The sequence below is a fragment of the Crocodylus siamensis genome, chromosome 3 (assembly GCF_052110815.1).
Source record: "Crocodylus siamensis isolate JL-2025a chromosome 3, ASM5211081v1, whole genome shotgun sequence".
NCBI lineage: Eukaryota > Metazoa > Chordata > Crocodylia > Crocodylidae > Crocodylus > Crocodylus siamensis.
The window spans coordinates 196,979,514-197,005,861 of NC_143397.1; the positions used below are offsets into that span (position 1 = coordinate 196,979,514).

General features: G+C 40.8%; 1 protein-coding gene across 5 annotated transcripts in view; it reads right to left on the minus strand.

Moving 5' to 3' along the window:
• Positions 1-81: 81 nt before the first annotated feature.
• PDE7A (phosphodiesterase 7A) overlaps positions 82-26,348 on the minus strand; it is a 130,961-nt gene continuing 104,694 nt past the window's right edge. For 2 of the 5 annotated variants that reach the window (XM_090040074.1, XM_090040077.1), the window contains 10 exons: positions 23,074-23,225; positions 20,426-20,489; positions 17,990-18,085; positions 16,978-17,078; positions 11,295-11,426; positions 10,924-11,015; positions 10,243-10,387; positions 8,972-9,068; positions 4,263-4,343; positions 83-2,653 (listed from right to left, as the gene is read on the minus strand). In XM_090040074.1, coding sequence (XP_089896200.1) covers positions 2,442-2,653; positions 4,263-4,343; positions 8,972-9,068; positions 10,243-10,387; positions 10,924-11,015; positions 11,295-11,426; positions 16,978-17,078; positions 17,990-18,085; positions 20,426-20,489; positions 23,074-23,225 — 1,172 coding nt within the window. In that variant the 3' untranslated portion in view covers positions 83-2,441. Of the gene's footprint in view, positions 2,654-4,262; positions 4,344-8,971; positions 9,069-10,242; positions 10,388-10,923; positions 11,016-11,294; positions 11,427-16,977; positions 17,079-17,989; positions 18,086-20,425; positions 20,490-23,073; positions 23,226-26,348 lie in introns of all 5 variants that reach the window. The other 3 variants (XM_090040073.1, XM_090040076.1, XM_090040078.1) reach the window with 3 other exon arrangements.

The following is a 26,348-nucleotide window of genomic DNA, read 5'->3' on the forward strand; positions in this document are numbered from 1 at the left end:
ACTTCTGAAAAACAATCCAAGTTCTAGTCCAAGAATCACACCAGTTTCTACGTATTCACAAGAAAATTCCAGCCCTAAAATGACCCTTTGTAAGTCAAAGTATACGTATCTAGTGAAGCAGCATTTCAGCAGAAGACAAAACATAAAGCACTGATTTTACGTGGTCAGTGTTTTAAAAGTTTTCAGTCATAGTAAGTGTTTATTCACAATTTTCAAAACCATTTGCAGTTTTCACAGTTAACCCTAGAAATGAGACTCCTCTTGTTAGCATTATAGGAAGTAATACTCTTAAGACATACAATAGCTTGGTGACTAGAAATTTGGCAACAAGCCACATACCACAGCACCAAAAGACAAAGACATTTACTTCCTAGGCTAAAGAAAGACCTGTTAATATCAAGAATTTCAAGTTTTTTTTTCCTCCAACCCACAACTAAAATCTTGTATACCATGCTTGATTCTTCTCTACTAATGGGAATGATAAGAACCTTAAATTGACATTAAAAGAAGCAGGTTTGGTTAGAAAACAATTCCCATAAAAACAGATTTAATTACAACTTAATCAAAATCTGCATACTGTATTTTGAAATTGGAGAGACTTAACCCACTGAAATAGAAAAGGATAATATGGAGCCAATTATAAGCTAAGGGACAACAAACAAAGAGTCAGAAATCCATTTTAAGTGACCTGTAATTGCATCTGAAGGCAAAGATTGAAGACAAGTTTGGACATAAAGCCCACATGACAGTTTCCAGAACTGACATGACAACTTATAATGGGGTTAAAATAAAGATTTATTATGAAAGATGACTGCAGTCTTAACTCTCACCTTGTAATACTGGAATCAATTGCAACTTAAATGTACAGGAGCATAATGTGAAAAGATTTTTTTTATTCATTAAAAGTTAACAGCAACAGGCACATATAAAATGAGTATGGCAAAGCCTTTACAAATGGCTTTACACTGAAGCTCTCCCAAAAATGGCTGTTGCAACAAACTGTAAACAGAATTAATAAACAGTCTTTTACAGTAATAACAAGGGAAATACAAATGAACTAAAAGAAAGCACCAGTTTCTCTCAAACTAGATAACAGTTGTGCTTACTTTACTTAAAACAATGTAAAACAAATTACAAAAATGGAATGTTTGAAGTTTAAAATTAGTCCTTAAATTTTGTCCTAAAAAACATTTCTCCTTTTCACATCAAAAACCCATAAATGGTTAATGTTTCAGTAGAGGGAGGAATAAGTAAACAATGCACTTTTTTTTTTGTTTTTTTGTTTTTTTCAATCAAAAACGAATTTGGTCACTTAGCTTTGTGCATAGTTTAAGGCATCTGTAGCAATTTGTTACAGGTTCCTCCCAATGTGGCTGTTCATGAAATTGTCACATTCTAAAAGAATAAATAAAAATGTTGCCGTTCAAACCCTTCCCCATCCCTTCCCTCCCCTCCCTTCCCCCACGCGCACACACACACACCCACACATACTGCAGCGAAAGGGGCATTTGTACCCTTGTTCTGAAGGACACACTTCCCATCCCATTTTATTTCAGATTGGCAAATACCCTGAGCTGATTATGGTGTTTAGACATTCCACCTTTTTCTTGCATGTGCAGTTCAAGTGTACAATAGTGAAAACAACATGCAATGTTTTCACTGCAGAATCGCAACACAGTTAGGACTGTCCTCCCCCCACCCCCCTCCCCAAATTCAGAAGTGTTTTCTGCTTTTAAAAAACTGCATTCCCATACAGCACTGGAGTAAAGCTTGGCTGTGCTCTATGATGAATGCTCCATTCCCAGTGCACAAACACAATTATGGCAAATGGGAGGCTTTTCTGGCATCCGAAGAAAGAGCTGCAGTCCCAGATTTGATCTCTTTTAAAAACCGAAAACCCAAGGTTAGTGGTTCCTTTACAGCCAGGCGCAGCGGGAAGTCTAGAACCAAGAGTTTCAGAGTAGGTTTGTAAACATCAAGTCTTGCCACTGGCAGCAGAGGATGGGCACTTCACATTTCCAGATTTGAAACGGGGACTAAATGGAAGGGTATGCTTCGCACACGTTTATGGGAAGTCTTGCAAAACGCCAAGATAAATGGAAATATCCATGTCAAGTCTTGATTCTGAAGACCTTAATTCAAACTCTTTAAAACCACATGTGGCATGTAATGAAACTTTGTATCGTTCCATCGAGGATCAGTCATTGCTGTGCTTTGCATATTCAAGGTTCCAATGAAAGCCAACTGAGGCATATGTATGCATATTGCTCTATGTTCAGATCTTGCAATTAAAAATTGGGTTTAAATGGTCTGTTAAAGGAAAACTTGGAAATAAATAATGCTGGCATTGTTTATACTGAAACCTTGGGCAGTCATATGTTTTTCCTCTAACCCCAACTGTGCAGATACCAAGAGGCAGTTCTATCATGCAGATTCTGAGGTCAGGACAATCGATTTTCCTGAGGTAATATGTCTGAGTCCATTTCCTCAAAAGCAGGATCTGTATCATCACCACTGCTGGACTGTTCTCTCTGCATTCCCTTCCAACTAGCTTTATTCAGTCCCAGATGTCCAAGCATTGTCTGTGACAACCTGGTATTTGAAAACCGGGCCCATTCTGCAAACAATGGCTCCACTAAGTAAGTCATAAAACCTTTAAAGAAAAAAAAAAAAAACACAGAACCTAAAATTAAAAGCAAGAAAGAAAATGCATTTTTAAAGAGCTATAGGAAGTGATGTAAGAGGTCAACAGTAATATACTGGGGAACTTTTTTCTAATTCAGATACACTTATAAAAACCCATCATCTTCCAACAGTTCTAAGTTATAAAAATAAAATCCATAAAAATAACAGAAGTGTCAGTTAAAAGAACGACACTGTACTACATAAGGAATTAACAGATGAATCCTGTTCTTGCAAAGCAGTGGTCAAATAAAGGACAGAAGAGAAAAAAGAGAATACTAACAATCAGATCTGAATTAAGTACACAAACTGGATTAGAAAGCTGATAATTCTAACAGGGAAAAAGTTTAAAAAAAACCAATTACCAGACAGATTATCTTAACTATACTATAAAACAAACTCGATTTTCCTTCAACATTGCCAGAGGAAGACTGCCAAAACATGACCAAACAAACCTGTATATCCTTCAAAGCAAAGATGCCTAATAGTTGCACTAGCAGCTACCAGGCTAAAAAGCATCACAGTGGCCACATCTATACAAGACGCTACCGCGCGGTCATTACCATGCATTTATTTAATACCTGTATGAGCAAGTACTTGTGTAAGTATTTAGTACTTATAAACAAGTATAAACAAGTACTAAATAAATGTGCAGTAACTTGAGTTACTGCACAGTAGCACCAGCAAATGCCTTTTTAGTGGCACTACTATGCGGCAGCATTACACCATGGTTTTTGCCAATGTTTTTACCCCATTTGTTAAAAATAATATGGTTAGCTTTTAAGCAATTGTATTATGCACAGCTGAGTTAAGACAACAATGTATAAGACAGTCCTAAAATTCTTCAAATTTCCCATTTCTCTATAGAATAAAATTGCAAATTATGTACAGTGTTTAAAAGTATTACTTTGCCCAATAAAAACATGTTATAAGGTTTTATTCAATCTGTATACAAGAAAAGCTTTGGGAAAATATTTTCCCCTCTGTTGCTCGTTTAAATCTAGCTCAGGTTATCAGTGATCAAAGATAACCTAATGGCTGCTCATCATCATACAGTAAATTTGTGGTGCCCCTACCCCACTGTTTTTTTTGTTTTTTTGGGGGGGTTTAAGACTATCGGGTTATCTTTAATTGTTCCCCAAAAAAAGGTCTATGTTCAAAAAGGCAAATCAACTGACACTCTCACTGGCAGCCTTTCTAAAGATGCCAGGACTGAATGGGTATGGAGAATGAATTGGCCTATTGAATCTGGAGGTAGTCATTCCAGAGTAGGGGGTTGAGCATATTGGAGACGTTGCAAGGGAAAGTTCACAGTGATGCTTGCCATGTCCATCCTGTTCCATGGAGAGACAGAATACTCCAGTCTCTGCAACTATAAACTGAGCACCTAAATTCGAAAGAGAAATTTTAAAGAAAGAAATAAAAACTGCATCTGGGGAAGAAGTGCTGCCAAAGGAATTTAAAGAGGATACAAATAGCAGAATATGCAAGTAAAGATACTTTCCCTTCCATTAATACCCGTGTTCTTAAAAGGGAACTACTGAAATAGTTTGAACTATTGACATATAATTAGTGATTACCAATCTGGATGTTAGCAACAGTTTCTGACTGTCGATCACACAGCGGACTCACACCCAAGTGATACTTTTTTTCAATATCTCCTAAAGAAAAGAAAAAATAGAAATGGATACATTCTAAAATCAATGTTTTGCATACACAAGCGAATAGTCAAAAACCTGAAGTATCAAATAATAATAGAAATGGCTTTCCTAATCATGACAGAATAGGTCCGTATCTTCAGAGATATTCTGGACAGGACGTTGTCTATTTATGGTAATACCTTGTACTGGTTTTACTTACCTGTACAAAAAAAGAAAATGTGTTTTACCTTGTACTCAGAAAAATATATCCACTGACTTATCACTGGGTTATATCCATTCCAATACAAACAGTAATAGATTAAAGAAAACCTCCAAGTAGTGGAGTATGTCAGTAGCAAAATTGCCCATTTTAGAATCTGCCAAAAGAAAATACGACAATCTTCTTTTTCCTTACTACTGTAATGGAAGTAAAAGATTCCCTTCCGACAGTGACAGCAAAAGAGATAATTCTGTCTTAATAGCTGCAAATGAAGTTTTCAGATGAAAGTATTCAATTTTGTTCAAGTCTTGTTATGTCTTTTAGATCATAAAGTTTTCAGGTGAAACTGTCCGGTTTTTCGTCTTGTAAATGCAGTGCCCACTCCAAAAACAAAATATTAATGATGGCCGTCTTCACCAAATGTTACCTTATCTGTGCAAAACAATTACTGTTCCTCAATATAAAGCCAAATAAACCTGCTGTCAAGCTTACATGGGAGAATGCACACATGTCCACTTTAAAAGAATCATAGAGTGCTGTTCAGTCCATTTGTCCATTAAAATCTTTCAATCACTTGATGCCAAGGTTCAGATAATTTATTAACTTGCCTATACTATGCAAAAGCTTCCTTTACTAGGCAAAATTCTGCCCCTGAAAAGTCTATTCACCAGTCAATTCATCCAACCCATTCTGAATCCTCATAAAAGAGAGAGGCATACCAGCCCTAGAGCTAGATCACTTTGAAAAGAAAGTAAATACAGCTGTTAAATAAACCTAAAGTTTTTCACCAGTACAATTCACGCGCACAAACATACAAAACCCTGACCTGGTAATATGGATAGAAGAACTCAACTTTCTCCAAAAAAGCGCAATCCAAAATCCTCCTGTACAACATCAACCTGCTGTAATCTAGCTACCTACAGCCTTAACAAGAACTCAGGAAACACAAGCTTCATCTCAGATCAATCTGCCTGGCCACACCATGCCAACAAGAATATTCTGGTTTGTTCCTAGATGGTATATTTCTCCCAGATTCAAAGCTCATTGCCCTTCATACAGGGCTTGGGAAAAAAGGATCTGATACTAGACTTTAAAGAACTTGTAGAAACAGAAGTACAAGGCTACCTGGCCTCCATTATGGTAGTGACAAACAGGCTGCTGGACTAGAAGTGCAGGCACTTTTACACTGGAATTAAGTAGTATGGCTGTGCGAAGCTTCGATCCCTGATCCAATTCAGTGGAGATTCAGCCCGATTCAGTGGCCAAAGCTCCAAATCCAAATTGAATCAGAACCCTCCAAATCGATTTGAAAAGATTTGGAAAGATATGGAGATTTGGACAGAGACAGCTTTAAATGATTCTTCTACATACCTCTAGGTAGCAAGGGCTTGTGAGTGCTGCAATGCTGGGGTGCATGGACTGTCCCACAGAAGTATGGGGGTCTCCCAGCATGCTCAACAGTGGATTAGGAGCAGTTTCGGTCCACTTCCAGGTCTGTCAGGAGCACACAGCCCCCTCCCCATGACCCCGCGTTCTCCCAGCTCAGGTGACTGCTGCCTCCTGGGGGGCACACCTGGGGTCCCCCCGTGGCCAATCACCAAGCCAGGGAGGCACAGGGGGGCCCCCAGCACACTCCCTGGCAGACCTGGAAGTGGACTGGAAATGCTTCCAGTCCACTTCCAGGTTGGGTGCTGAAGGGCCCCCCCGCACTCCTTTGGGATACTCCGTGCACCCGAGCAGCGCAGCATTCATGAGTCACGCCTGCTACCTCAAGGTACATAGACAAAACTTTTAAAAAGCTGTGTTTAAATGTCCAAATCACTGATTCTCTGAATCAGCATCAAATCTTCAGATCAGACTAATCAAATCAGGGACAGTGATCCAAATCAATTAAATTGAAACACTATCCCTGATTTGGGCCAAATCTGAATCAAATAGGGCCTGCTTCACACACCCCTAGTAAGTAGTACATCTGCTCTGAACACGAGTACAGGTCTCTCTTGATTTATGTGGGTTCTTTATATGCAAATTAATTCTTATGCAATAAGCATAATTCGTTATATGCAAGGTAAATTTGTTCTTATGTGATCAGCATAGCTCTCTCTCTCCTGCCCCCCCCCCACAGGTACGTCTGTGGGGGGAGGGGAAAGGGCCCCAGTCACCCCAGCCCTGGCTGCAGTGGCCCCAGGAGCAGCTGGTGCCAGCTGCCTGCACAGTGCTCCACCTGTCCCCCCACACCTGGGCTCACCCCAGTTCCTGGGCTGCACCATGCCGTGATACAGGCAGCTGGTGTCAACTGCTCCCGGAGCAACTCCAGCATGGGCTGGTGTAAGTGTAGACAAGTGGAGCCCCTGGCAGCACAGGGCACAGCACTCACCCCAGCCCTGGCTGCAGCTACCCTGGGAGCAGTCAATGCCAGCTGCCTGTACCAGGGCATGGTGCAGCCCAGGAGCAGAGGTGAGTGGGGACAGGGAGCACAGTGCAGCCCAGCAGCTGCAGACAAAAAAAACGGGGTTGTTTTATGTGAATTCACCCTATGCATCATTCTCTAGGAATGCATGTCAGCATAAAATTGAGGGAAACCTGTACTGTAACTCAATCGCCTACAGTAGGTGCTCTTACAGAGCCTCACCGCTAGGTGGCAGACTACCCCCAACAGCAGACACACTGGTGTATACTCTCAGCAACTTTGAGGGCTCTCTTTAGCCCACAGGGAACAACTTATACCAGTCCAAAAATGTCATATCTCTAGGGCTTTTCTTCCATTGGCTAGTAACTTATTGCAATCTCCACAGTAGTTTTCAGTTAACTGTGGAGATTCACAATTAACTCACGGACATGGAATTGCTCTGGCTTTGGGAGCAGGTAAAAGCAAGTTTCAGAACAAATTAAGACAGATTTGCATCCTGGAATGCTGAGATACCATTGAAAAGTTAAAGCAGTAATTAATTCTACTAATGGTTTAACTACCGTATTTTTCGGACCATAAGACGCACTTTTTTCCCCCCAAAAGTGGGGGGAAAACGAGGGTGCGTCTTATGGTCCGAAGGTGTGTGTCCCGGGGAGACGGGGCGGAGCTTGCCCGCGGAGGCGGCGGAGCCCGAGCAGGACACCCGCCGCTTGTTTATGCCGTGTCCCGGGGAGACGGGGCGGAGCTTGCCCGCGGAGCCCGAGCAGGACATCCGCCGCTTGTTTAGACCGGAAGCCGGCGCCCGTGCCGGTGGCCGGGAGCCGGCAATAAAAATGGCCGGCCGGAACAGACGGGGCAGGAGTCCGAAGGAGGGACTCGCTGCCGCGGAGACTGAGGCTCCAGGAGGGGTGCGTCTTATGGTCCAGTGCGTCTTATGGTCCGAAAAATACGGTACTACTTAAAATGCCATGGTTTGTAAGCACTGTTGAAATTCATGCAGTTTGAACCTACACAGGAAAAAAAGAAGTGACATACGAATGAACAAAAATATTCTGATTAAACTGCAACTGATAGTACAAAAACAGCTTTTCAGACAATGTGCTGCAAGTAAGTTCATTTAGATGCGACCCTTCAGATGTGTTTTACCCACCTCATTAAACCTAGGTTCTACCTGGTGCTTTAATCTTTTGACAGCAAATTCCTTGTATTAAAACAGAATCTGAAGCATTAAAGCATTTTTTATGAAAATGTAAGAAAAGCAGGAACATACATTCATCCTGGTAATGATAAATGTAATTGAAGTAACAGGCATGTGAAGGGCTTGGAGAGGATGTGTTTCATAATTTGAGGATCATTCACCAAGTACATGTTAAAAAAAAAAAATATCAAGAAAATTTTTCATCTGAACTATCCTTAGGGGTGAGGAATATGTTCCAGCTAAAATAAAAATCAAGAAGTGCTATAGCTATCCTATTTACTCAAATCGAAGACAGCCCCCCCCAATTAAATTTTATATATGGAAGAATTATAAATGTTATAATTTTCTAGGTATAGAATCTAATTATCAGAGAGTTGTCTGATTTGCCAGGCCTGACACTAACAGGGGAGAGAAGGGGAAGCAGGGGGGAGCAGAAACTGCAGAGGGCAAGTGGAAGGATGAACAGGGGCAAGAGGCTGCTGTGGGTCTGACTGGCCCCAACCCAGGCTCAGGACCAGAGCTGCAGCAGCCTCTGCTCCCCCCTACCCACCCCCACTTTGTACATGAATCTAACTCAATGGGCTTTTTTCCCCCCACACTGATGGGGGGAAAAAAAATCTCATCTTAGATTTGAATAAATGCAGTAGAAAGTAATGCTCATGGCCTCTTTCAAGAATGTAACCAATGGAAAGGGTTGGGGGGTGTAAACTTTCATCCTAAATGTACACCCTTTATTCTTTCAACATGCTATGGCTCCCATGACTATTTATCTGATGATACAATTATACACCCCACTGTCACCAAATCAATTTTCTACTTACCTTGATGGAAGAATTCTTCTGTTACTTTTTCACTCCACTGCTTACTTAGCTCCCAAGTCCGACATGGATTACAAATATCAGCACACTTCAAAGCCATCTAAAAAAATGACACACCAGTATCACTTACATTATATTCATGCAGAAACATGAATCAAAACTTCTGAACAGCTGCCATCCTCAACGTTTTGTGCTTTTTTTTTTAAACTACTTAGTTTCCCACTTTTGCTTCGCTAATTACATGGCAGGGAGCTATATCTAGGGAATTACAGGACATCGTGAATAGTTCTGAGTCATACTGAAGTAAAACCAATTAGTTCCATACTGGAAAAAGTAAGTGAATCTGAGCATCTGAAAGGCAACATATTCAGTACATATAATATACACTAAGTATGGTACAATAAGAAATGTTAAAGAAACAGTTGGACTTCACTAGAAATCAGAAGGAAGCTTACTAGACATAAATTAAACTGCACAAAAATATTTTTTTAATATTTTAAATATTATCCTGCCAGCTTCCTAAGTGTTTAACTGCATAGGACACTTTAAAGAGTTAACTGATAGTTTATTCCCAACTACTAGTCATTTTAGCAGCATTGGAATAGTATAGTCATGACAAGAAGGAAACTGAACTAACTGTTGACAAAACTGACGTCTGTTTAGCTGAATTTTTGTTAAAGTTCTGCCAGGCTTCTTGCTGTTCATTATTTTTTTATATCAGGATGACTAATGTGTAATCCTAGGACTTCTGCATGTCTTAGGGGCTCTTTTCTCCACCTCCATTTCCGTTATGCTCAAAGAAATATTTTCATCCTGTTCTATTTATTGTGAGGTGAAAAACCAGGGATTCAAAAAAACACCAACTTTGAAAAGATGATATGAGCATCCTAAACTATTTAAGTACTTAATTTAAGTACTCATCTTTGAGAGGGGTAAACACTGAGCCACAGGCGGTAAAAGGGAACTCAAAGACAGTCAAGGTGACAATGCCATCTGCATGTCCTCAGCTGAAAACAGAAGTCAGCACACACACTGCTAACAGGAACTGCTACTGAAAATTCCATTTTGCCATCTCTGCTATTCCTGGTCTGTAAATAGACAGCAGAGCTTAAGATTTCCACACTGTCAATTTGATATTTTCCAGAATCTAAAGAACGTTAACACCCCTGGTTTCACTTTGACAGCAGACAACCTTTATCCTGAAAGAAAAAGTATTTGAAACGATTTACTTCTGAAATAAAAATGGCACTTTCAAAGATATTACAGGAAGTTACCTGCAAAATGAAGTGACGATGGCTCGCATCCTCTAAACATAAGTCCCCTCTGTCCAAATGGGTTCTGAACACAGACAGATATTCATTTTGCTGACTGATGTCTGTGGCAAGAATAAGAGCACCTATCTGGCTTTCCATCAGCTGCCTGAAATTATTGAACATAAAATATTTAAGAAGGCAAAAATGAAAAGTCAGCATTGAACTGATATTTAATAAACAAGGTGTATTATACAGATGCAAGACACCTTGTATATTACACCTTGGTGTAAGTAACAATGACCCCAAGTTTAGCATTTTGAAAAATTTTACATAAAAAAAATGTCTTGTATTCCAACTATTATTAAAACAGGTGAGAAGAGCCACAATTAAAAATACAGACTGGTACAGTTTAGTTTGCAAAGTAGTTATCCTTTGAAAAAAAAAAAAATCAGTATATTCTTGTAATCTAATCAGATACTTGTGTTTCAATACACTTCCTGTTATAAAATGCTCGCAATAAAGTTTTCAAACATTGTACTTCAACACCAATGTCATTTAACAGATCATTACAAATCTGACTATTCAGTGGCAATTACAAATTAGCATACAATATCCTAACACCACACTTCCTCTCCAAAGCTGCTCATCTCATGCATAAACTGCATCTAACTTCAAGTAATGCGTATGATCTGTACAACGTACCTATTTTCTAGTGACATGTGTGCAAATAAACCAGACTCCCTCAACAATCCCACTGCTGATCTCCAGTGGTGGTTCTCCAATACTGAGGTATTCTACAAATAGAAGCAGGTATCAGTCAGTTCTCTCTTCAAAAAATTAATTTAAAGTCTTGTACCACTATAGTATAACACCACCTTATAAAAGAATGTTCAAAATTTCCAAGGTTTAATAACTTCTGTTAGGCTCACAGTTTGCATTTATTTTTCCCATTCAATGAGATAAAACATGGCAGGTTCAAAATCTACTAAAGTTATAATATTAATGGTAAAATTGTTTTTGTACATGCAAACATATAATACTTGGTTCTCATAAGCAACATACCTTCCACTCACCTTATACAGAGTTGCTAAGTAATGGTTTGTTTTAATAAGGAAAGGTTGATTAACACCTGGGTGATCCAAATCATGTGTGGCAGCTGCAATTAAACTGAGCAGAACATCCCATGGAGTTAGAGATTTGGAAAGCTGTAATAAATGAATCAGTATTATTCATATGAACATTTCCTACCGTTTCACTTTTCATAGCCAATATTCAGTCCATGAATGAGTAAAGTCACCAAAACAACATCAGACCAATCCTTTATAGAGTGCTATGAAAGAACATCATCACATAAAAGTGAGCAGGGAAAGCAGAGAAGTGTGTATGTTGTTTTTTAGTGTAACACCACTGCTGGTGCCAGATAGCCACCATCTCCTCAGCTGCAGCATGGGCGCCCAACTTCCAGCCTCTGGGGAGCTGTGCTACAGCCAGGCATCCACTGCTTCCCTCTACTCCTCCTCCCCACACTCCCTTCCAGCTGTAGCATGGGCACAGTTGGAAGCTGTCTGCCTCCAGTGCCAATCCCCACTAGCTGGAAACTGCACCCTTACTGAATGTGGTAGGGAGGAGGGTGGAAGCATCCATAGGGCAGATGCAGTTTGCAGGTGCCCAGCCCCAGTGCAGCTCCCCACAGGCTGGAACCTGCACCTGTGCCCGTGCCCTAGCCAGAGAACACTGGGCTGGGAGAAGTGACAGTGGTGCAGGTACAGCTTCCAGCTCTCTGTCCCAAGGGCAGGCAAGGGGAAAGCTCCCTGCTGCCAATGTACCACCAAAACCACCCCAGCCTGCGTTAGACTGGAGCCAGGTTGTTCTGGCCAATGGCTTGTAAAAGGTTGCTAGCTCCAGTCATAAATGGTAACGCATCGCTTGAAAAAACAAATTAATGGTGGTTCTTGGACCAAGGTATTTGTATCAGTTTTACTGGTAGACCAACAAACAATTCAGCCACTCAGATGGCAAAAGTTTGTGATACAATCAGTTAGCATGTTTAATAGCTACCTGAAAACCTGCTGGTTTGAGCATGGCTGGTTAAAATAATTTTGGTAACAAGAACAATTCTTGGAGTTGTCTCAGGTTCCAGCCTATGATACTTTATATCAGAATCTCTGTGCCTTGTTCTTCTATTTTACACGAAGATAAAATCACCAAACAGCAATTGTTTTCATATGTTGTACTGGAGTGCCTGGAACATTCTAGGACATCTGAGAAGCAACTGCTAAAAGACTGTTCAAGAGTGTGCAGTCCCAAATCAGCTTTGCTCTGTTCAGCAAGGGGAGGGAAATTGCATAACAGGTCAGGGGAATGAACAAGTGGCATGATGATGAAGACCACATGGCAGAGCAAAGTCGTGTGAAAGTAGGTACTATTAAAGCTTTGTTCTTGCTCTGTGCCAATGATATTTGTCTAGAGTTTCATGATGTATTCTCAGATATCAAGCTACTAGAAAAACACTCCAGTCCAAGAAATGTACATGTCAATGTTGGATCAGAAGCTGGCAGCAGTCACAAGAGCTACTAACTTAGGGTGGGCAATTATTTCAGGCAGAGGGCTGCTTACTAAGTTGTGGCAAGCTGTTGAGGGCCACATGGGTAGCCCTGCACCTTGACAGGTGCCTCATCCCTTAGTCACCATCTTGGGACCAATGTCCCAGGGCCAGCACCAATGGGGCCCAGAGCAGGGCACAGGCTGCAGGGGTCTGTGGAGCCAGGCTGGGCTGTACCAGCAGGGAGAGGGGGGAGCTAGCTCCACAGAGCCCCTGCCGGCCAGGACCCTGTGCCCCTGCTGGCGCTGGCCCTGGGATACAGGTACGGGCCCTGCTCCCACACCCACTCACTCCCAGTGCCCCCCAGCCCCACAGTACAGGCGGGGGGAAGTGCGCAGCCCCAACCCCCTGCTTGCCGACAGGGAAGGAGCTGGTGCTGAGCGCAGGGGAAAAGCAGCTCCTCGCCTACCCCATGACCAGCACTCCCTGCTGCAGCTGGTCGCAGCCTGCGTGGGGCTGTTCTGAGCAGGCACAGGCAGCCCTACGTGAGCTGCAAGTGGCTGCAGCGTGGGGTGCTGGCCATGAGGCAGGCGAGGGATTTTCTTCCCTGCACTCAGCACCAGCTTGTAACCCAGCCCTGGCTGGCTCCGCCAGAGCTGTGCTGAGGCCCCCCCCACTTGCCACACCAAGCAGCGTTTGCTACTGCTGCCTAGTGTGCAAGCTCCAAGAGGGCAACAACAGCAAACGCTGCCCAGCACAGCAAGTGGAGGGGCCACAGCTGCTGTGGCACAGCCCTGACAGATGAGCCCAGAGCCAGCGTGGGGCTGGGTTACAAGCTGGTGTTGAGTGCAGGGGAAAACCAGCCCCTCATCCACCTCGTGGCTGGTGCCCAATGCTACAGCCGCTTGCAGCCCGCATGAGGCTGCCTATGCCTGCTCAGGACAGCCTCACACGGGCTGCGAATGGCTGCAGCAGGGAGCGATGGTCACAGGGCAGGTGAGGGGCTGCTTTTCCCCCCCACACTCAGCACCAACTCGTCCCCTGCCCTTCCCCTCCCCCCCCCTTACCTGAGTTTCTGGCACAGGGCAGCCACATGGTCCCAGGTCAGAAGCCCCTGCTGTGGCTTCCAGCTGCGGGGGTGGGAGCTCTCCAGGCCTTCCCCTGGGTCCTACTGCCCTTGGTTCCTGTCATCTTTGACAGGAACCAAGGACAGATAAATTTTACATTTTCTCAGTTTTTTCAGGAGCCCTGTAGGCCGGATAGAACGGCCTTGCGGGCTACAACTGGCCCGCAGGCCATATTTTGCCCACGCCAAGAGTGCATTTTAGTGCAAGATATTTTAGAGATTTCACAATGAGATTTCACTAATTCTAAACATGTGATCGCTTACAGAAGGAGAGAAGACAACTCCAAATCTCAAAATTATGAGATTACCGTCTTGGTGTGAAGTAATTCAAGGTATAACTATGTTATTTTCCATCAGTCTCATCTTTTTCCTGTTCCCCCTTTACACTGTCATACTACTGTTGTGCCTGGATTCAGCTTGGGTCTCAATCCTCCCACCAGAACCAGATTAATAAAAATCCTGAGTAATAGGATTCAATTTTCTACAACATCCTATAGAAAACGTCTAAATTGAAGGGCTACCATTCTGAGTAATCTTTGCTCATCTCCTAAATGTCTCAGCCACATCTCTCCCTTTCATGCAGCCTATTTTATAAAGACAGACAACACCTGTGCCTTGCTACAACATGCATCTGGCAGAGGGGGTTGGTCAGTAATATCCAAGGCAAAGCAAGCTATAGGAGTTCCAGTTATGCTAAGCCAAAGCACCAAAAAAAAAAAAAATTTAAAAATCTATTAATGAGCAGAAAAGCTGGTACAAGAAGGGAGTGGTGGTAGAAGTAAAATAGAAAATGGGGGCAGGTGCTGAGCTAGAGAGGAACTGAAGATGCCAGGTGTACGAACTTGGCAAAAAGAAAAATACAAATGAATATTTATACACAAAAATAACAAACAGTAACATGAAAACCTGGGTATTTGGGTATAAATAGGAGTGGTGAATTAGTTGTTTTTTGTAGCGACCTAGGGACAGGGAAAAGAAGCACACTGTTCCTACTTTGTCCCCATGGTCTTACAGAACTGGGGTTATTGCTAAACACACCAGCCAGCATACTGTCTGAGTGACAATAAACCTGTCTGAGCTTTTGCCAATGAACACAAATTTGGAGTAATTTTTTCTGCACCACACCTGGACTCTAGGAACGCATCCACACATGTAGGCCACGTACACTTGCAGCAGCTCAAATACCAGTGGCACAAATTTGTGCCAGAGATTTGTGCTTCAGCACTTATGCCTGAACATGCACTTTGGTGTGGGACAGGCTGTGCCACTTATGGCAAACTGACTTTGCCCAGCTCTTCCCTGACCTGCAGTCCAGGGGGAGCTAGAGACTGGGGCCAGCACCTGTGTCAGCCACCTCGTCTGCTCTGCAACTGGGTCCCCAGTGCTGGCCCTGGGCAGACTCCTCTGCCTGGGCCCCACTACTTGCCTCATGAGCAGAGATCCTGATGTTCCATTTAAAAAAAAATGCAAACTCTTATTAAAAAATCCAAATTCTCTCACTAAAATACCCAAAATCCATGTTCTGCCACAATTAAAATGAACTGCCTCTATACGTAGAGAGAGATCAGTGGGGCAATGTTTTATTGATATATTTACCATTTTAAAGCAATTTGGAAGCTACCAGTGCCACTATCATCATAATAAAACAAATTCTAAATATCTATACACTTTGGCATTTGCTTTTGGTTTTTTTTATCATAGAAAAATCAGAGCTGCCCCTGCCTCCTTCGCTCACTGGGATGTGCGGCACTGAGCAGCAATGATATGCCAGTGCCCTGCCCCTACTGTTGCCCCTCGCTCCCAACCCACAGCCCCCCATCAGTGCCCCTCACTCCTGACCCACAGCCCTGCGTGCCCCCACTAGCTCCCTCCCAGCCACAGCTCCATCCCAGCACCAGGACATGAGTCCAACTGCAGCTGTCCCACCCACCGCTTTGTGGCTGAGTAGTGCCAGCCCTTGTTGTTCTGCTCCCTGCACCTGTGCCCAGGCCTCAGCAATCCCCATGCCATTCCTGGGAAGCCCTTGACTGGGGCCCAGGGACTGGGCTGGATAAGTCGCTTCCCTTCTAGAGCAGCCTCCCCCTGCACAGGCTGCTCTAGGGGGCAGAAGGGCTCTAAGCTCAGCTCTGGCAGCCTCTCCTACCCAGAGTGCTCCCCCACCCCCAACCCTCACACACCTGCCAGAACTTCCACCACTCTCCCCAGCCCATCACACCCCCCAAATAGTTCCTGGGACCAGGAACCCCCCAGGCTAGAGACGCATGCTCCAGCACGAGCGTGAGCACAAGACAGGGCTGCAGTGTGGCAGTTGCCCCTGCAGCCATAGCTCACACCAGCAGGTTCCATCCCATCTGGTGGCTGGGCAAGCAGGGTGTGAGATTTGTCAGGGGACATGGGGGAGCTGTGGGGTGGGGGAGCTTATGCAGAGGTTTGTGGGTATGGAAGGACTGCATGGGTGTTTGGGACTGTGTGGGAAACTGCTTGGGAGAGGTGGGTCTGCTGCCCACCCCCCATGATGCACAGACTGCCGCTCCCCACCCCTGGCCAAAGCAGCAGCAGCCACCATCAGGGCACTCGTGGCCCACTGTTGGCAGAGACCCCTGGCACCATGGCACCGCCTCAGACAGAGCAGCTGCACATGGCTCTGGCCTGGCTGCTGCCACACGCCCTCCCACAGGACCAGGCTGCTCTTGCTGTCACCCATGGCTCCCAGCACTGCACACAAGAGCCACGCACCCTGCTTTGAGACGCCACAACAGGCACATGCATGCTCACAAGTCCTCCAACACTGGCCTTCCACAGAACCCAGATCCCAGCAACCTAAACATGGAAAGCAACAGCAAAAAACACCATGCGCCTCAGAACAACATAAGCAAGCAAAAATAATAAGAGATTTTGAAAATCAGAGTCAATTGGGTCGCATCTACCAGCTTCTTACTCAGTGACATCCACATTTCTTAGACTGCAGGTTTTTTCCCATCTTAACAGCCTGTAAAATCTTAAAGTGCATTGCTTTCTCTTTTTTTAAAGTATAATCCTTTATCTTTGTGCCTTTGCATTCTATGCAAAACAGACTTTCATCCCTTACCTTGGGTTCTTTTAAATAACAGTGCATGGCCTGAGTCACATCAGCAGCATGAACTGCATTATGATAAGGGTTTTGACTATGATAATCTTCTTGGACCATAACTACAGGAAATAAAACAAGCATGCAAATTTAAATAAAATGGCAATCTTTAAAAAAATGTACTGTTTTACATATCCTTGTTAAACACAGGAAGAGACTAAAATATTAAAATTTGACTTTTTGTGCATATAATGAACCAAATTCATTTTAAAAGTTTAGCCATCCCTCCCCCTACACACACACACAGCTTGACAAAACTGGAACAAATAACCCTAATTTTCAACTGGTCTGGCAACAGAAAATTGATACATCTTGCCTGACTGGACTAGCTGGAGTCCTTAGAAAATACAGAAATAGGTGATTGGTAAGGAACAGAAAAGAATTTGGATTGGGACTTGGTCACTGAGCTGTCCTGTAGATTATACAGTGATCCTCCTAAAAACCCTGCTAAGAGGGCTTGAGTCTTATTTCTCTAGGTCTGATTAAGAATTAACCTTAGTCAGCATCAGTAGAAATAAAAAAAAAAAAAAAGAAAAGTAATTATATCTGATATTGTCTCAATTAACATTATCTCCACTTCACATTCACTTGTGAGCTGATATCAGCTCTTAAAATCTTCTAAAGGCAAACGTGATATATAGCAACTTTCAAACTAATATTCTTGGTTAAAAAATCAAGTTTTTCCAAAAAATATTGCCAAAATTGCCGAAATTCACGTGATTTTGTTAGTGTGGAAATGCCCCCACCCCCATCAACACATTCGATTCAATTATAAACGCTTCTTAAAGTGCACTGACTTGTGAAAAACCAATATACTATCCAAATTAAATTTGTATGCAAAATATATTGACAATCACAGAAGCTTCAAATTTGAGCTGTTCAAATTTGCTAAGCTGTAGCCAATACTTCAATTAGCATCTTACTCTACAAACAAGGAGTAATAATGCTCACTGTAACAGGCTAGAATACATACCTAAAAATCTGCGAAGTTTCATCGTATCTAACTGGAAGTGTTCAATTAGTCCATGAAAATTAAACAGGTGGAAGGTTAAGCTCACTAGACTATTTCCTAAAAATAAGATAAAGTAGTAATTAAAAACACATGAAATCAGTCCTACCACAACAGAGAAACATTTAAAATTATAGGTGAACAAGTTACGCAAACTGATTTTTCCTTAATTTTTGTCTAACTTATGAAATAAGAAGCATGTGTAGATTGAGATTTAGTTTATGAATAGTCTCCACACCAATGATCCTCAATGCACCTCCAGCCAACAGTGAAATCTGCAATGAGAGAAATCTCACTAGTATTAAAATTAACAGATCAGGTTTTGATGACACCTTCCTTTTGGTGGAGAACAAGTTTAAGAACAGATTTATTGCTGAAAAAGAGCACAGTTAATTAGATCAGTAAGATGAGCACCACTGGTGACTGCTCCAAGCTGAAACTTCTATTAACAACTCCGCCATCGTGTTTTTGACTGAGCATTCCTTATTGCAACCAGAAAAGAAAGAAAATAAATGTGTATAGTTCATTGTGCAGTATTACTACAAGCTTACTCTACAATTTGTTTACTAGAAACTACAATATTTAATATCACACTTTTAATTTACCTTTCAGAAAGTTCCCAGAGGCAGTAAGGAAAGGCTTGCAAATTAAATATATTGAATCATTACATAGTTTCAATTAATTCAATTTGCAACATATTTACTTTAACCCCCCATTAGATGTTTGAGGAGCACAAAATTCCCCAGGATATAAAACTTACTGTCAAGTCTTCAATATATATATCACATTGGTATCACTTTCCTCAGAGGAGAGGAGAGAATTTCTACTTGATACTAACATGGAACATCTTTGTTTTGACTTAAAGTGAGCACCAACCTAGCTTTTTGAACCAGTTGTTTAGTTTCATCAAGTTACACTTACATACCCATGCTCAATCTCCACTCATTTAAGACACATGAAAACATAAAAGCAAGCTTCTTTTAACTTACAACAATATAACATATGATACCCAAAGCTTTCCTTCAACAAAGGCAGAACATCAGTTTGTGAGGCTACACCTACTTCTCTGAGCTGTTGCTCCCCAGTTGCTACTCAAGATCCCCTATGAAGAGACTACTACCCTGGACTTTTCTTCTTCAGTTTCCATTGCATGACCCTACATGCTGACTTGCATGACTTCAGCTACATCAACTTTACACTAACTACTCTCAAAAACTACTCTCAACTACTGGCTTCTCCTCCTCTACCTAGGTCCCACATCTGTGTGGTTTCAGGTATTCTATCACATCCAATGCAGAATCATCAAGAGGAGCTATTCTTTTTCCCCCTAAAACCTCCTCACCTATCAGTTATTATCACTACTTCATCTCTCACTTGCAGTTTTAGCAGCTCTTCCCTTCAGAAGCATTTCTGCCTCTTGCCAACTCCTTTCCAGTATTTTAACAAGTAACCTTTCTCCTTCATTTACATAACAAGATGTTAGCCTATTATCTGATAGTTTACCATACTGAAAAATACAATACTTCTGCAACAGTTTCTGACATGTCCATTTCTTCTTCCTCCATACTATTCAACATGCGGCTGCCAGTATCATCATATACACTAATTTAACACACTGCCCTGCTTTTACCCGATTCCTACATAAGCTTTCCTTCTCTTTACTCCAGTTCCAGGCCTATTCTTCAATTACCAAATTATCTCCAACTCCCTCATACTTCATCTCTTTGCCATCACCTCTTTCTATAGCCCTTGCTGCTTTCTGAAATCTATATATACACACACTACGTCATTTTTTTTCCATTCCATTCCCCACTCTCACTTTAATTTTTCTTCTATGGTACTCCTATAACTGGAAGTTTCATTTTACATATACCTAATTTCTACAGCCTCACCTGTTCTGTAAAGTTTCCCAGCTATAAACACTGGTAACAATTCTTCATTTTTCCCCACTATATTCTACTGCATTTTAAATATTCTGACTTTACACAGAATAATCCTTTGGAGGTAAGGGTGCTGTTAAGCATAAATGAATCTATGGGAAGGAACGCTATGCACACTAAAAGCTGGCTGTAAATGAGCAAAGAGAACAGCACAGGTTTTACTGGTTACATTATTCCTTAATTTAAAATATATTTTTCAATAGTAATAAAGAAGAGATAACCAAGGCTATTGAAGCAACTACCTGAAGAATCTATTACGGAAACTCAAGAAATGACTGTAAGTAGCTATCTAGAATTTAAATGTCTAGGTTTTCAAACCAAATTTTTTTCCAAAATAAACCCACAAATTTATAACCAAAGAGCTTCAACAAGCAGTTAGATCCCACCCCACAAATAATGAAGCATCAGTTTAAAGTTGAGCTAAAAGTATATTTATGAACAGTAAAAGCCAAAAGCTTACCATTTGTTAGCCTATCAAAAAGAAAGATATCAAAATTCCAGTTTCCAACTTTCTCCAGCATACACTGAAAGCAAACAAAAATATTTCCATTTTAACATCTTCATTCATCATCTGCCCATTTCAGCTTTCAGAGCCAGCTGTAAATTTTAGTTTAACTAGCTAAAAAAAAGCATTAAAAGGAATACAATTTTAAAAACAAGTTCTGTCCAAAAGTATGAGCTAATATTGTTACAAACTATTCTGTACATGTGTTCTGAAATACTGAATGTAGTTGTCTTTTCACAACACTCTGATTTGCTGCTTCTCCTTCCAGCTAGTTTACAGAAAACAATCATGCCCCATCTCAGTTTTGTTAGACTTCAGCTGTACTCTCAGTTACTTCCTATAAGATGGCTCTCTATTCTACCAGTCATCCTACTCATCCTTCACTGCAATTTGAACATATATGACCAGAACAGTAGATAGCATTCCAGATGAGGTCTCACCAGAGCTACTGACAACAACACTGATGCTTACCTAGTATCAAATGTATCTGACTTTAGCAACTACATATTGGTGACCGCCAACCTGTGATCCCAGGTCTTCCTTTTCTATCTCTTTCAACTGATGAGTTCTCATGTCTTAACAGAAATTCGTGATATGAAGCCCTAATAGATACCAATTCTATTATTCCATTCAATTCTTCCTGTATAGTAATTCTGATCCTCCTTCACACGGACGATGCTTTCCAACTTGTGTCATCAGCTAACTCCTACTTTATGCCTCAAGGTCACAGGTGCCAAGTACAAATCAGGGCCAGGGTCATGAACCCCCTTCAGAAGAGGCCTGTCACCTGAAATGCATAAAACTTCCCACATGTCCATCATTTTAGCCCCCCAGTAAAAATAAGAGTACCTACACCCAAGATCATTAATGACTATATTTTATAGGAACTTCGTCCCAAGAACAAATCTTTGAACTCAACTAGTAACCTCCATCTTTTCTAACACTTTACTTTCAAGCAAAATCTACAGTCACCTTCCTTTTGGTTCCTTTCCCATCTCACTACTGACTATGTTCTCCAGTTAACTGCTGATTTCTCAAGTGACACTATCAAATACTTTACTTAAGTCCAAAAAGATTAGAGCTACCATATTTCCCTTGTATAACAAAAAAAACCATATCCTGTCGAAGAATGATAAATCAAGTTAGGTTAGCATGATCTACCCAGGGAAAAGTGCCATGTGAAAAAAATGCACACTTATTTTCTAATTTCTAATTTTACCTTTCCTACAAATTCCTGCATGTTTTTTAGGTTAGACAAATATACCCGGAGTTCCTGCATCTTTCTTAAATATGTGTACTACATATTTGCTATTCACCAATCAAGTCTAACAGATGTTATAAAAACACTTGCTGCCAAACTTATGATGTGCTATGCCAGTTCTACCAGTATTTTAGAATGAATGTGATCTTCACTCTTGCACATACCCAAATTTGAGTTTTAAACATTCAGCTTTGCTTCTACCTCAGTTGAGAATAATTTTCATATTCATATTCTTAATTTTCATTGCCATTAGCAATGCTGCCTCTCCACCCATGGTCAGCCTCATTCTTACTGAAAACTGAAGCATTAAACAGTCATTTAGTTTAGGAGTCATATTCAAATTCTCTTTAATCTCAACGTCATCCTCACTATTTAGTAGTCAGGCTTCCTTCTCCACTCTTATTATATATAGCCAAAGAGCCATTATTATTTGTTTTAAATTTCCTTTGCAAGGTCTGGCTTGACCTCTTGCCACTCACTTTACCCATATGTTTTCTGACCTTTCATTTGTAATTAATCCTTTTCCCATCTCTTTGTAGGTGGTTACGCTAAATATCCTGATTAATCATTTAGTTATGTCTAGAAACCTTCCCTACAATTTTTTCCTCTTTCCTGGAATGCAAATTCCAGAGTTGCATATCAGACTTTGTTAGTCACATATAGGTCAGCATCATAACTTGCAAAATAAAGCAATCTCTAAAGAAAAAAAAAAATCACATTCAAGTAACAGAGAAATATCTGATATTTGTTAACAGCTGGTCATTTTCATTGAGTTTTGGAGTTTGCTTATTTCACTGCCAGTAGTCTTTTCTCTTCTTAAAATTTAGAAGAAAAGCCAATAGAAATATACTGCATAAAAAAATGTCCTTTCCTACAAAAGACAGTTGAGAGTCTATATATGGAATGGAAATGAATGCTGAAGCCAGAGTGCATCAAAATAAGATTTTATAAAATTTCTACAGGACTTGCATAAAGGATGCTATTTACTATACCCAACTTTAGTATTATTTTAGTCACATATGGTACCATCTGTTACTTTCAGAAAGAGCATAAGTCCACTGCTCTCAAAAACCATCTCAGAAGATGTAAATAATCAAGCTAGCATCTCCCAGAAGAGCCAACTGAATTTATTCACTGTTAGGTTTCATCAGCTGTTTTGTTTTGGGATTTGCCTTTACAGGTAAAAATTACGTAACTCTGAAGCATGGAGTCCAAACACAGTAAAAAGCTTACATTTACTGGAAATTTTCTGCTTTTAAGCTGCATGCAACAGGAGTCTGTAGAATTATAAATAATTAGACATTTGGTAAAAAGTATCAAACATTTTCTAAAAAGCACAAACCTTTGCTTGTCCATTATAATCATCATCTAAAATGTTTGAGGAGTTTGGAACAGTAATGCCACGGAAGAAACGAGAAGATCTCAGGTACCGCTGGAAACTTAATAGTCTTCTGATATTCCTTGCAGACACAGAGACTTCAATTTCAGAATTTGCTAGAAAAAAAGAACATAAATTCTTTCTAAAAATAATTAAGGAAAAAACCTTCCAAACAGGTTGGTAAAATAAAGATTTTTTTTCACTTTCATCACTGTTCAGTGCTTTAAACAAATTAAATGGTTGTATTTAGAATAGTTATATTCTTATCACTAACAGTTAATCAGAACTATGGTTTAGAACAATTTGTTTCTTCTTCTCAACTCAAAACAGATACAGAGACCTGCAAATTGAAAACTAGCCATATGTGTTTTAACTAAAAATACATTATATACTTGGGGACACTGAATAAGAATTACATTTTGTGTTAGCACTGGAATAAAAACAACATATTGTACATGAGAATATTTTTTTTCAAAAAAGTACAAATATATAAATAACTGCCTCTACAAATTTATGATACATAAAACATTAGCAGCAGCAGCAGCAACAGGCGTCATTAAGTAAGTTGTGGTATACAACTTAAAAATGACAAATACAACAAGAAAACCTTAAGCATCCAGAAATTACTTCTGCAAAAACTAGAACTTTGACAATTGTCACTATTGCTAATTATATGATGGTTTTCAAAAGCATTTAAGCGAAACATTTTTCAAAATTTTTTATTTAAAACTCTCTCTGAACAACCCACTCCTGTTCCACTTATTCCCATGAGGTTCATACTGAACACATGAATATACCACCTTGCCTGAATACAGTAAAACTTGTACAGAAATCATTCTTAGCCTGTCTTTATTAAACAACCGAAAATATTTCATCCATCTTATTCTATCTTTATGAAACCCTTCAAATTGTGCCTTCAGTTTTTCTTGTATGTTATTCCTAGAAGCAGCTGTACTTAGTCTATATGAATGATCTTATAGAGAATTAATAAAATCAGCACACATTTGGGGAGCTCAGGATTCAGATGCATATTCCTCAAGATGCATAGCCTCAGAAGTAATACCTGATGATCTATACTACTTTCCTTTCCAGAGAGATAACAGATATAACACAGCTGTAATATCTGTTGTTAAAATTAAGCATTCTAGAACATATTTTGTAACTGAAGAGATGCTAGCCCAACATAGTAATTTATTAATCTACTGAACCCGAAGAATTACCACAGACAATGTACCATTCCCATTAAGTTTTTTTAAAATAAGTTACAGACATAGTGAAACTGAAAACTTGAGCCTAATGCTTTTTTGCTTTTTTTTTTTTTTTTTTGTAAACGTCAAAAAGATACTGAAACTTTCACACAGCTTTCTAGAGTAGAAACTTCTCCCTTCTAGATCAGGCCTTTCAGCCCCTATCCCTTGCCACCCTGGGAGGGGGGGAGGGTAATACGTCTCTTTAGACATATTCCTAAGTATAAAACTTTTTTTCACCTCGGCTTGAAGAAGTCATAATGCTGAAAAGGAAAAGACCAGACCAACTGATTCAGAAGCCAACATTCTTTCCACTTCACTCTAGAACAGAGGTTTAAAAGACAACTTGCAAAAGAAAATAACTGAACTACATTTTTTTAATACAAGAAGATCTTAAGTAATACTTGCTTTTTAAATAAAGACACAAACAAAAACACTAAACAAAACAGCATTTATTTCCTTCTTTTACTTCTCAATTATAACCGTTTATAATGTTGGAAAACTAGTTGCTTATGAATATAAAAATTACCATACTGAATCAAGTCCAGTATACTGTACCTGACTGTACATGTTAATAGAAAGTGCAAGAAGCCTCAATATAGACAGACCAGCCAGAAATGACTTGGGGGGGGGGGGGGCGGGGGGCAGGTGGGGACGGACGGGACACACGATGGGATAGGGACAGACTGCCACTGACAACTCCCAGAGGCAGGAGCAAGCTTGCCCTGCATCCCCTCCATCGCCCTCAGCCAGCACCCCACACCACTGCTGCTTCCAGGAAGCAGGGTGGGGGGAGCGGCAATGTCTTGCTCTTTCCCCTCTGTCTCTGCCGCCACCTGTCCAGAATGCTCTTGGAGCATTCTGACTGGTTGTTTCAATAACCAAATCAGAGGGCTCCAAGACCATTACGGCCAGACGGACTAAGCCCTTTATTATACTAGAATAGTTCCAAAGTTGTTCATAGGCAGATTTTACCCAACACATTACAACCAGCCTGACATCTGACACACCAGGTAATCTGCCTCAAGATGACCACTTGCATTTTTCCTTTACACATTTCCCTCCCTTCCTCAACTCCCCTCCTATCTCTACCCATTGTCTTCCAAACTTCCACTCATTTGCATTTTCACAGACTTGTTATACACTTTAGCTTCTTTTCTACCTTGGAGAACTTGTAACAGCAGCAGTCTCCCAATGCCTGATGAAAGGTGCTTGTGCCCAAAAGCCTGCAAAGAACTTTCTTCCAACTATTTAGTTGGTCTAATAAAAGATATCACATCTACCCAAAGAACCTTGTCTATCCAACAACCTAAATTTAAAAACCTGGGTAAATTTCAAACAGTTGTCTGCTTGTGCATCAGTTAAAGTGGGATTAATTCCTTATGCACTAGATCTCCTTTCTGCAAAAAAAGTGTTCTTCCCATTTTCTATCATCTCATCTGTGTACTGATGAAAGTCTACAATAAAAGTGGAAGAATCTACAAGGTTTTTTAGGAAATGTCTTTTACTAGACCAACTGTATACTTGGGAGAGGCATTCAACAAGCTTTTAACATAGTAGGATGTTCCTCAGGTCTGGGAAAGAAGTAGATACAGACTAGGCCAGGGTGGGCAATTATTTTGGGCAGAGGACTGCTTAACAAGTTTTGGCAAGCTGTCAGGGGCCACATAGGTAGCCCTGCCCCTTGACAGTTACCGTGCCCCCTACTCACCATATTAGAACCAGAAGTCCCACCCCACTAACCCCATACCTTTGCCACCAGAAGTCTCTCCTCCCCTTGCCCTCCAGAAATACTCTTTTGCTACCTTAGAACCAGAACAAAACCAAATCATACACTAGAAGTCAAACACCTACTATAAGTTCTGTAATAAAATTAAAATAAGTTATCTGTTGAGATTTGTGTTTGTGTACTGTGTATAGGAGGGACTGCATAACAACTAAAAAAAAATTAAGTCTCACTCTTACATTGTGTGGAGGGAGGTGTGGGGGAGT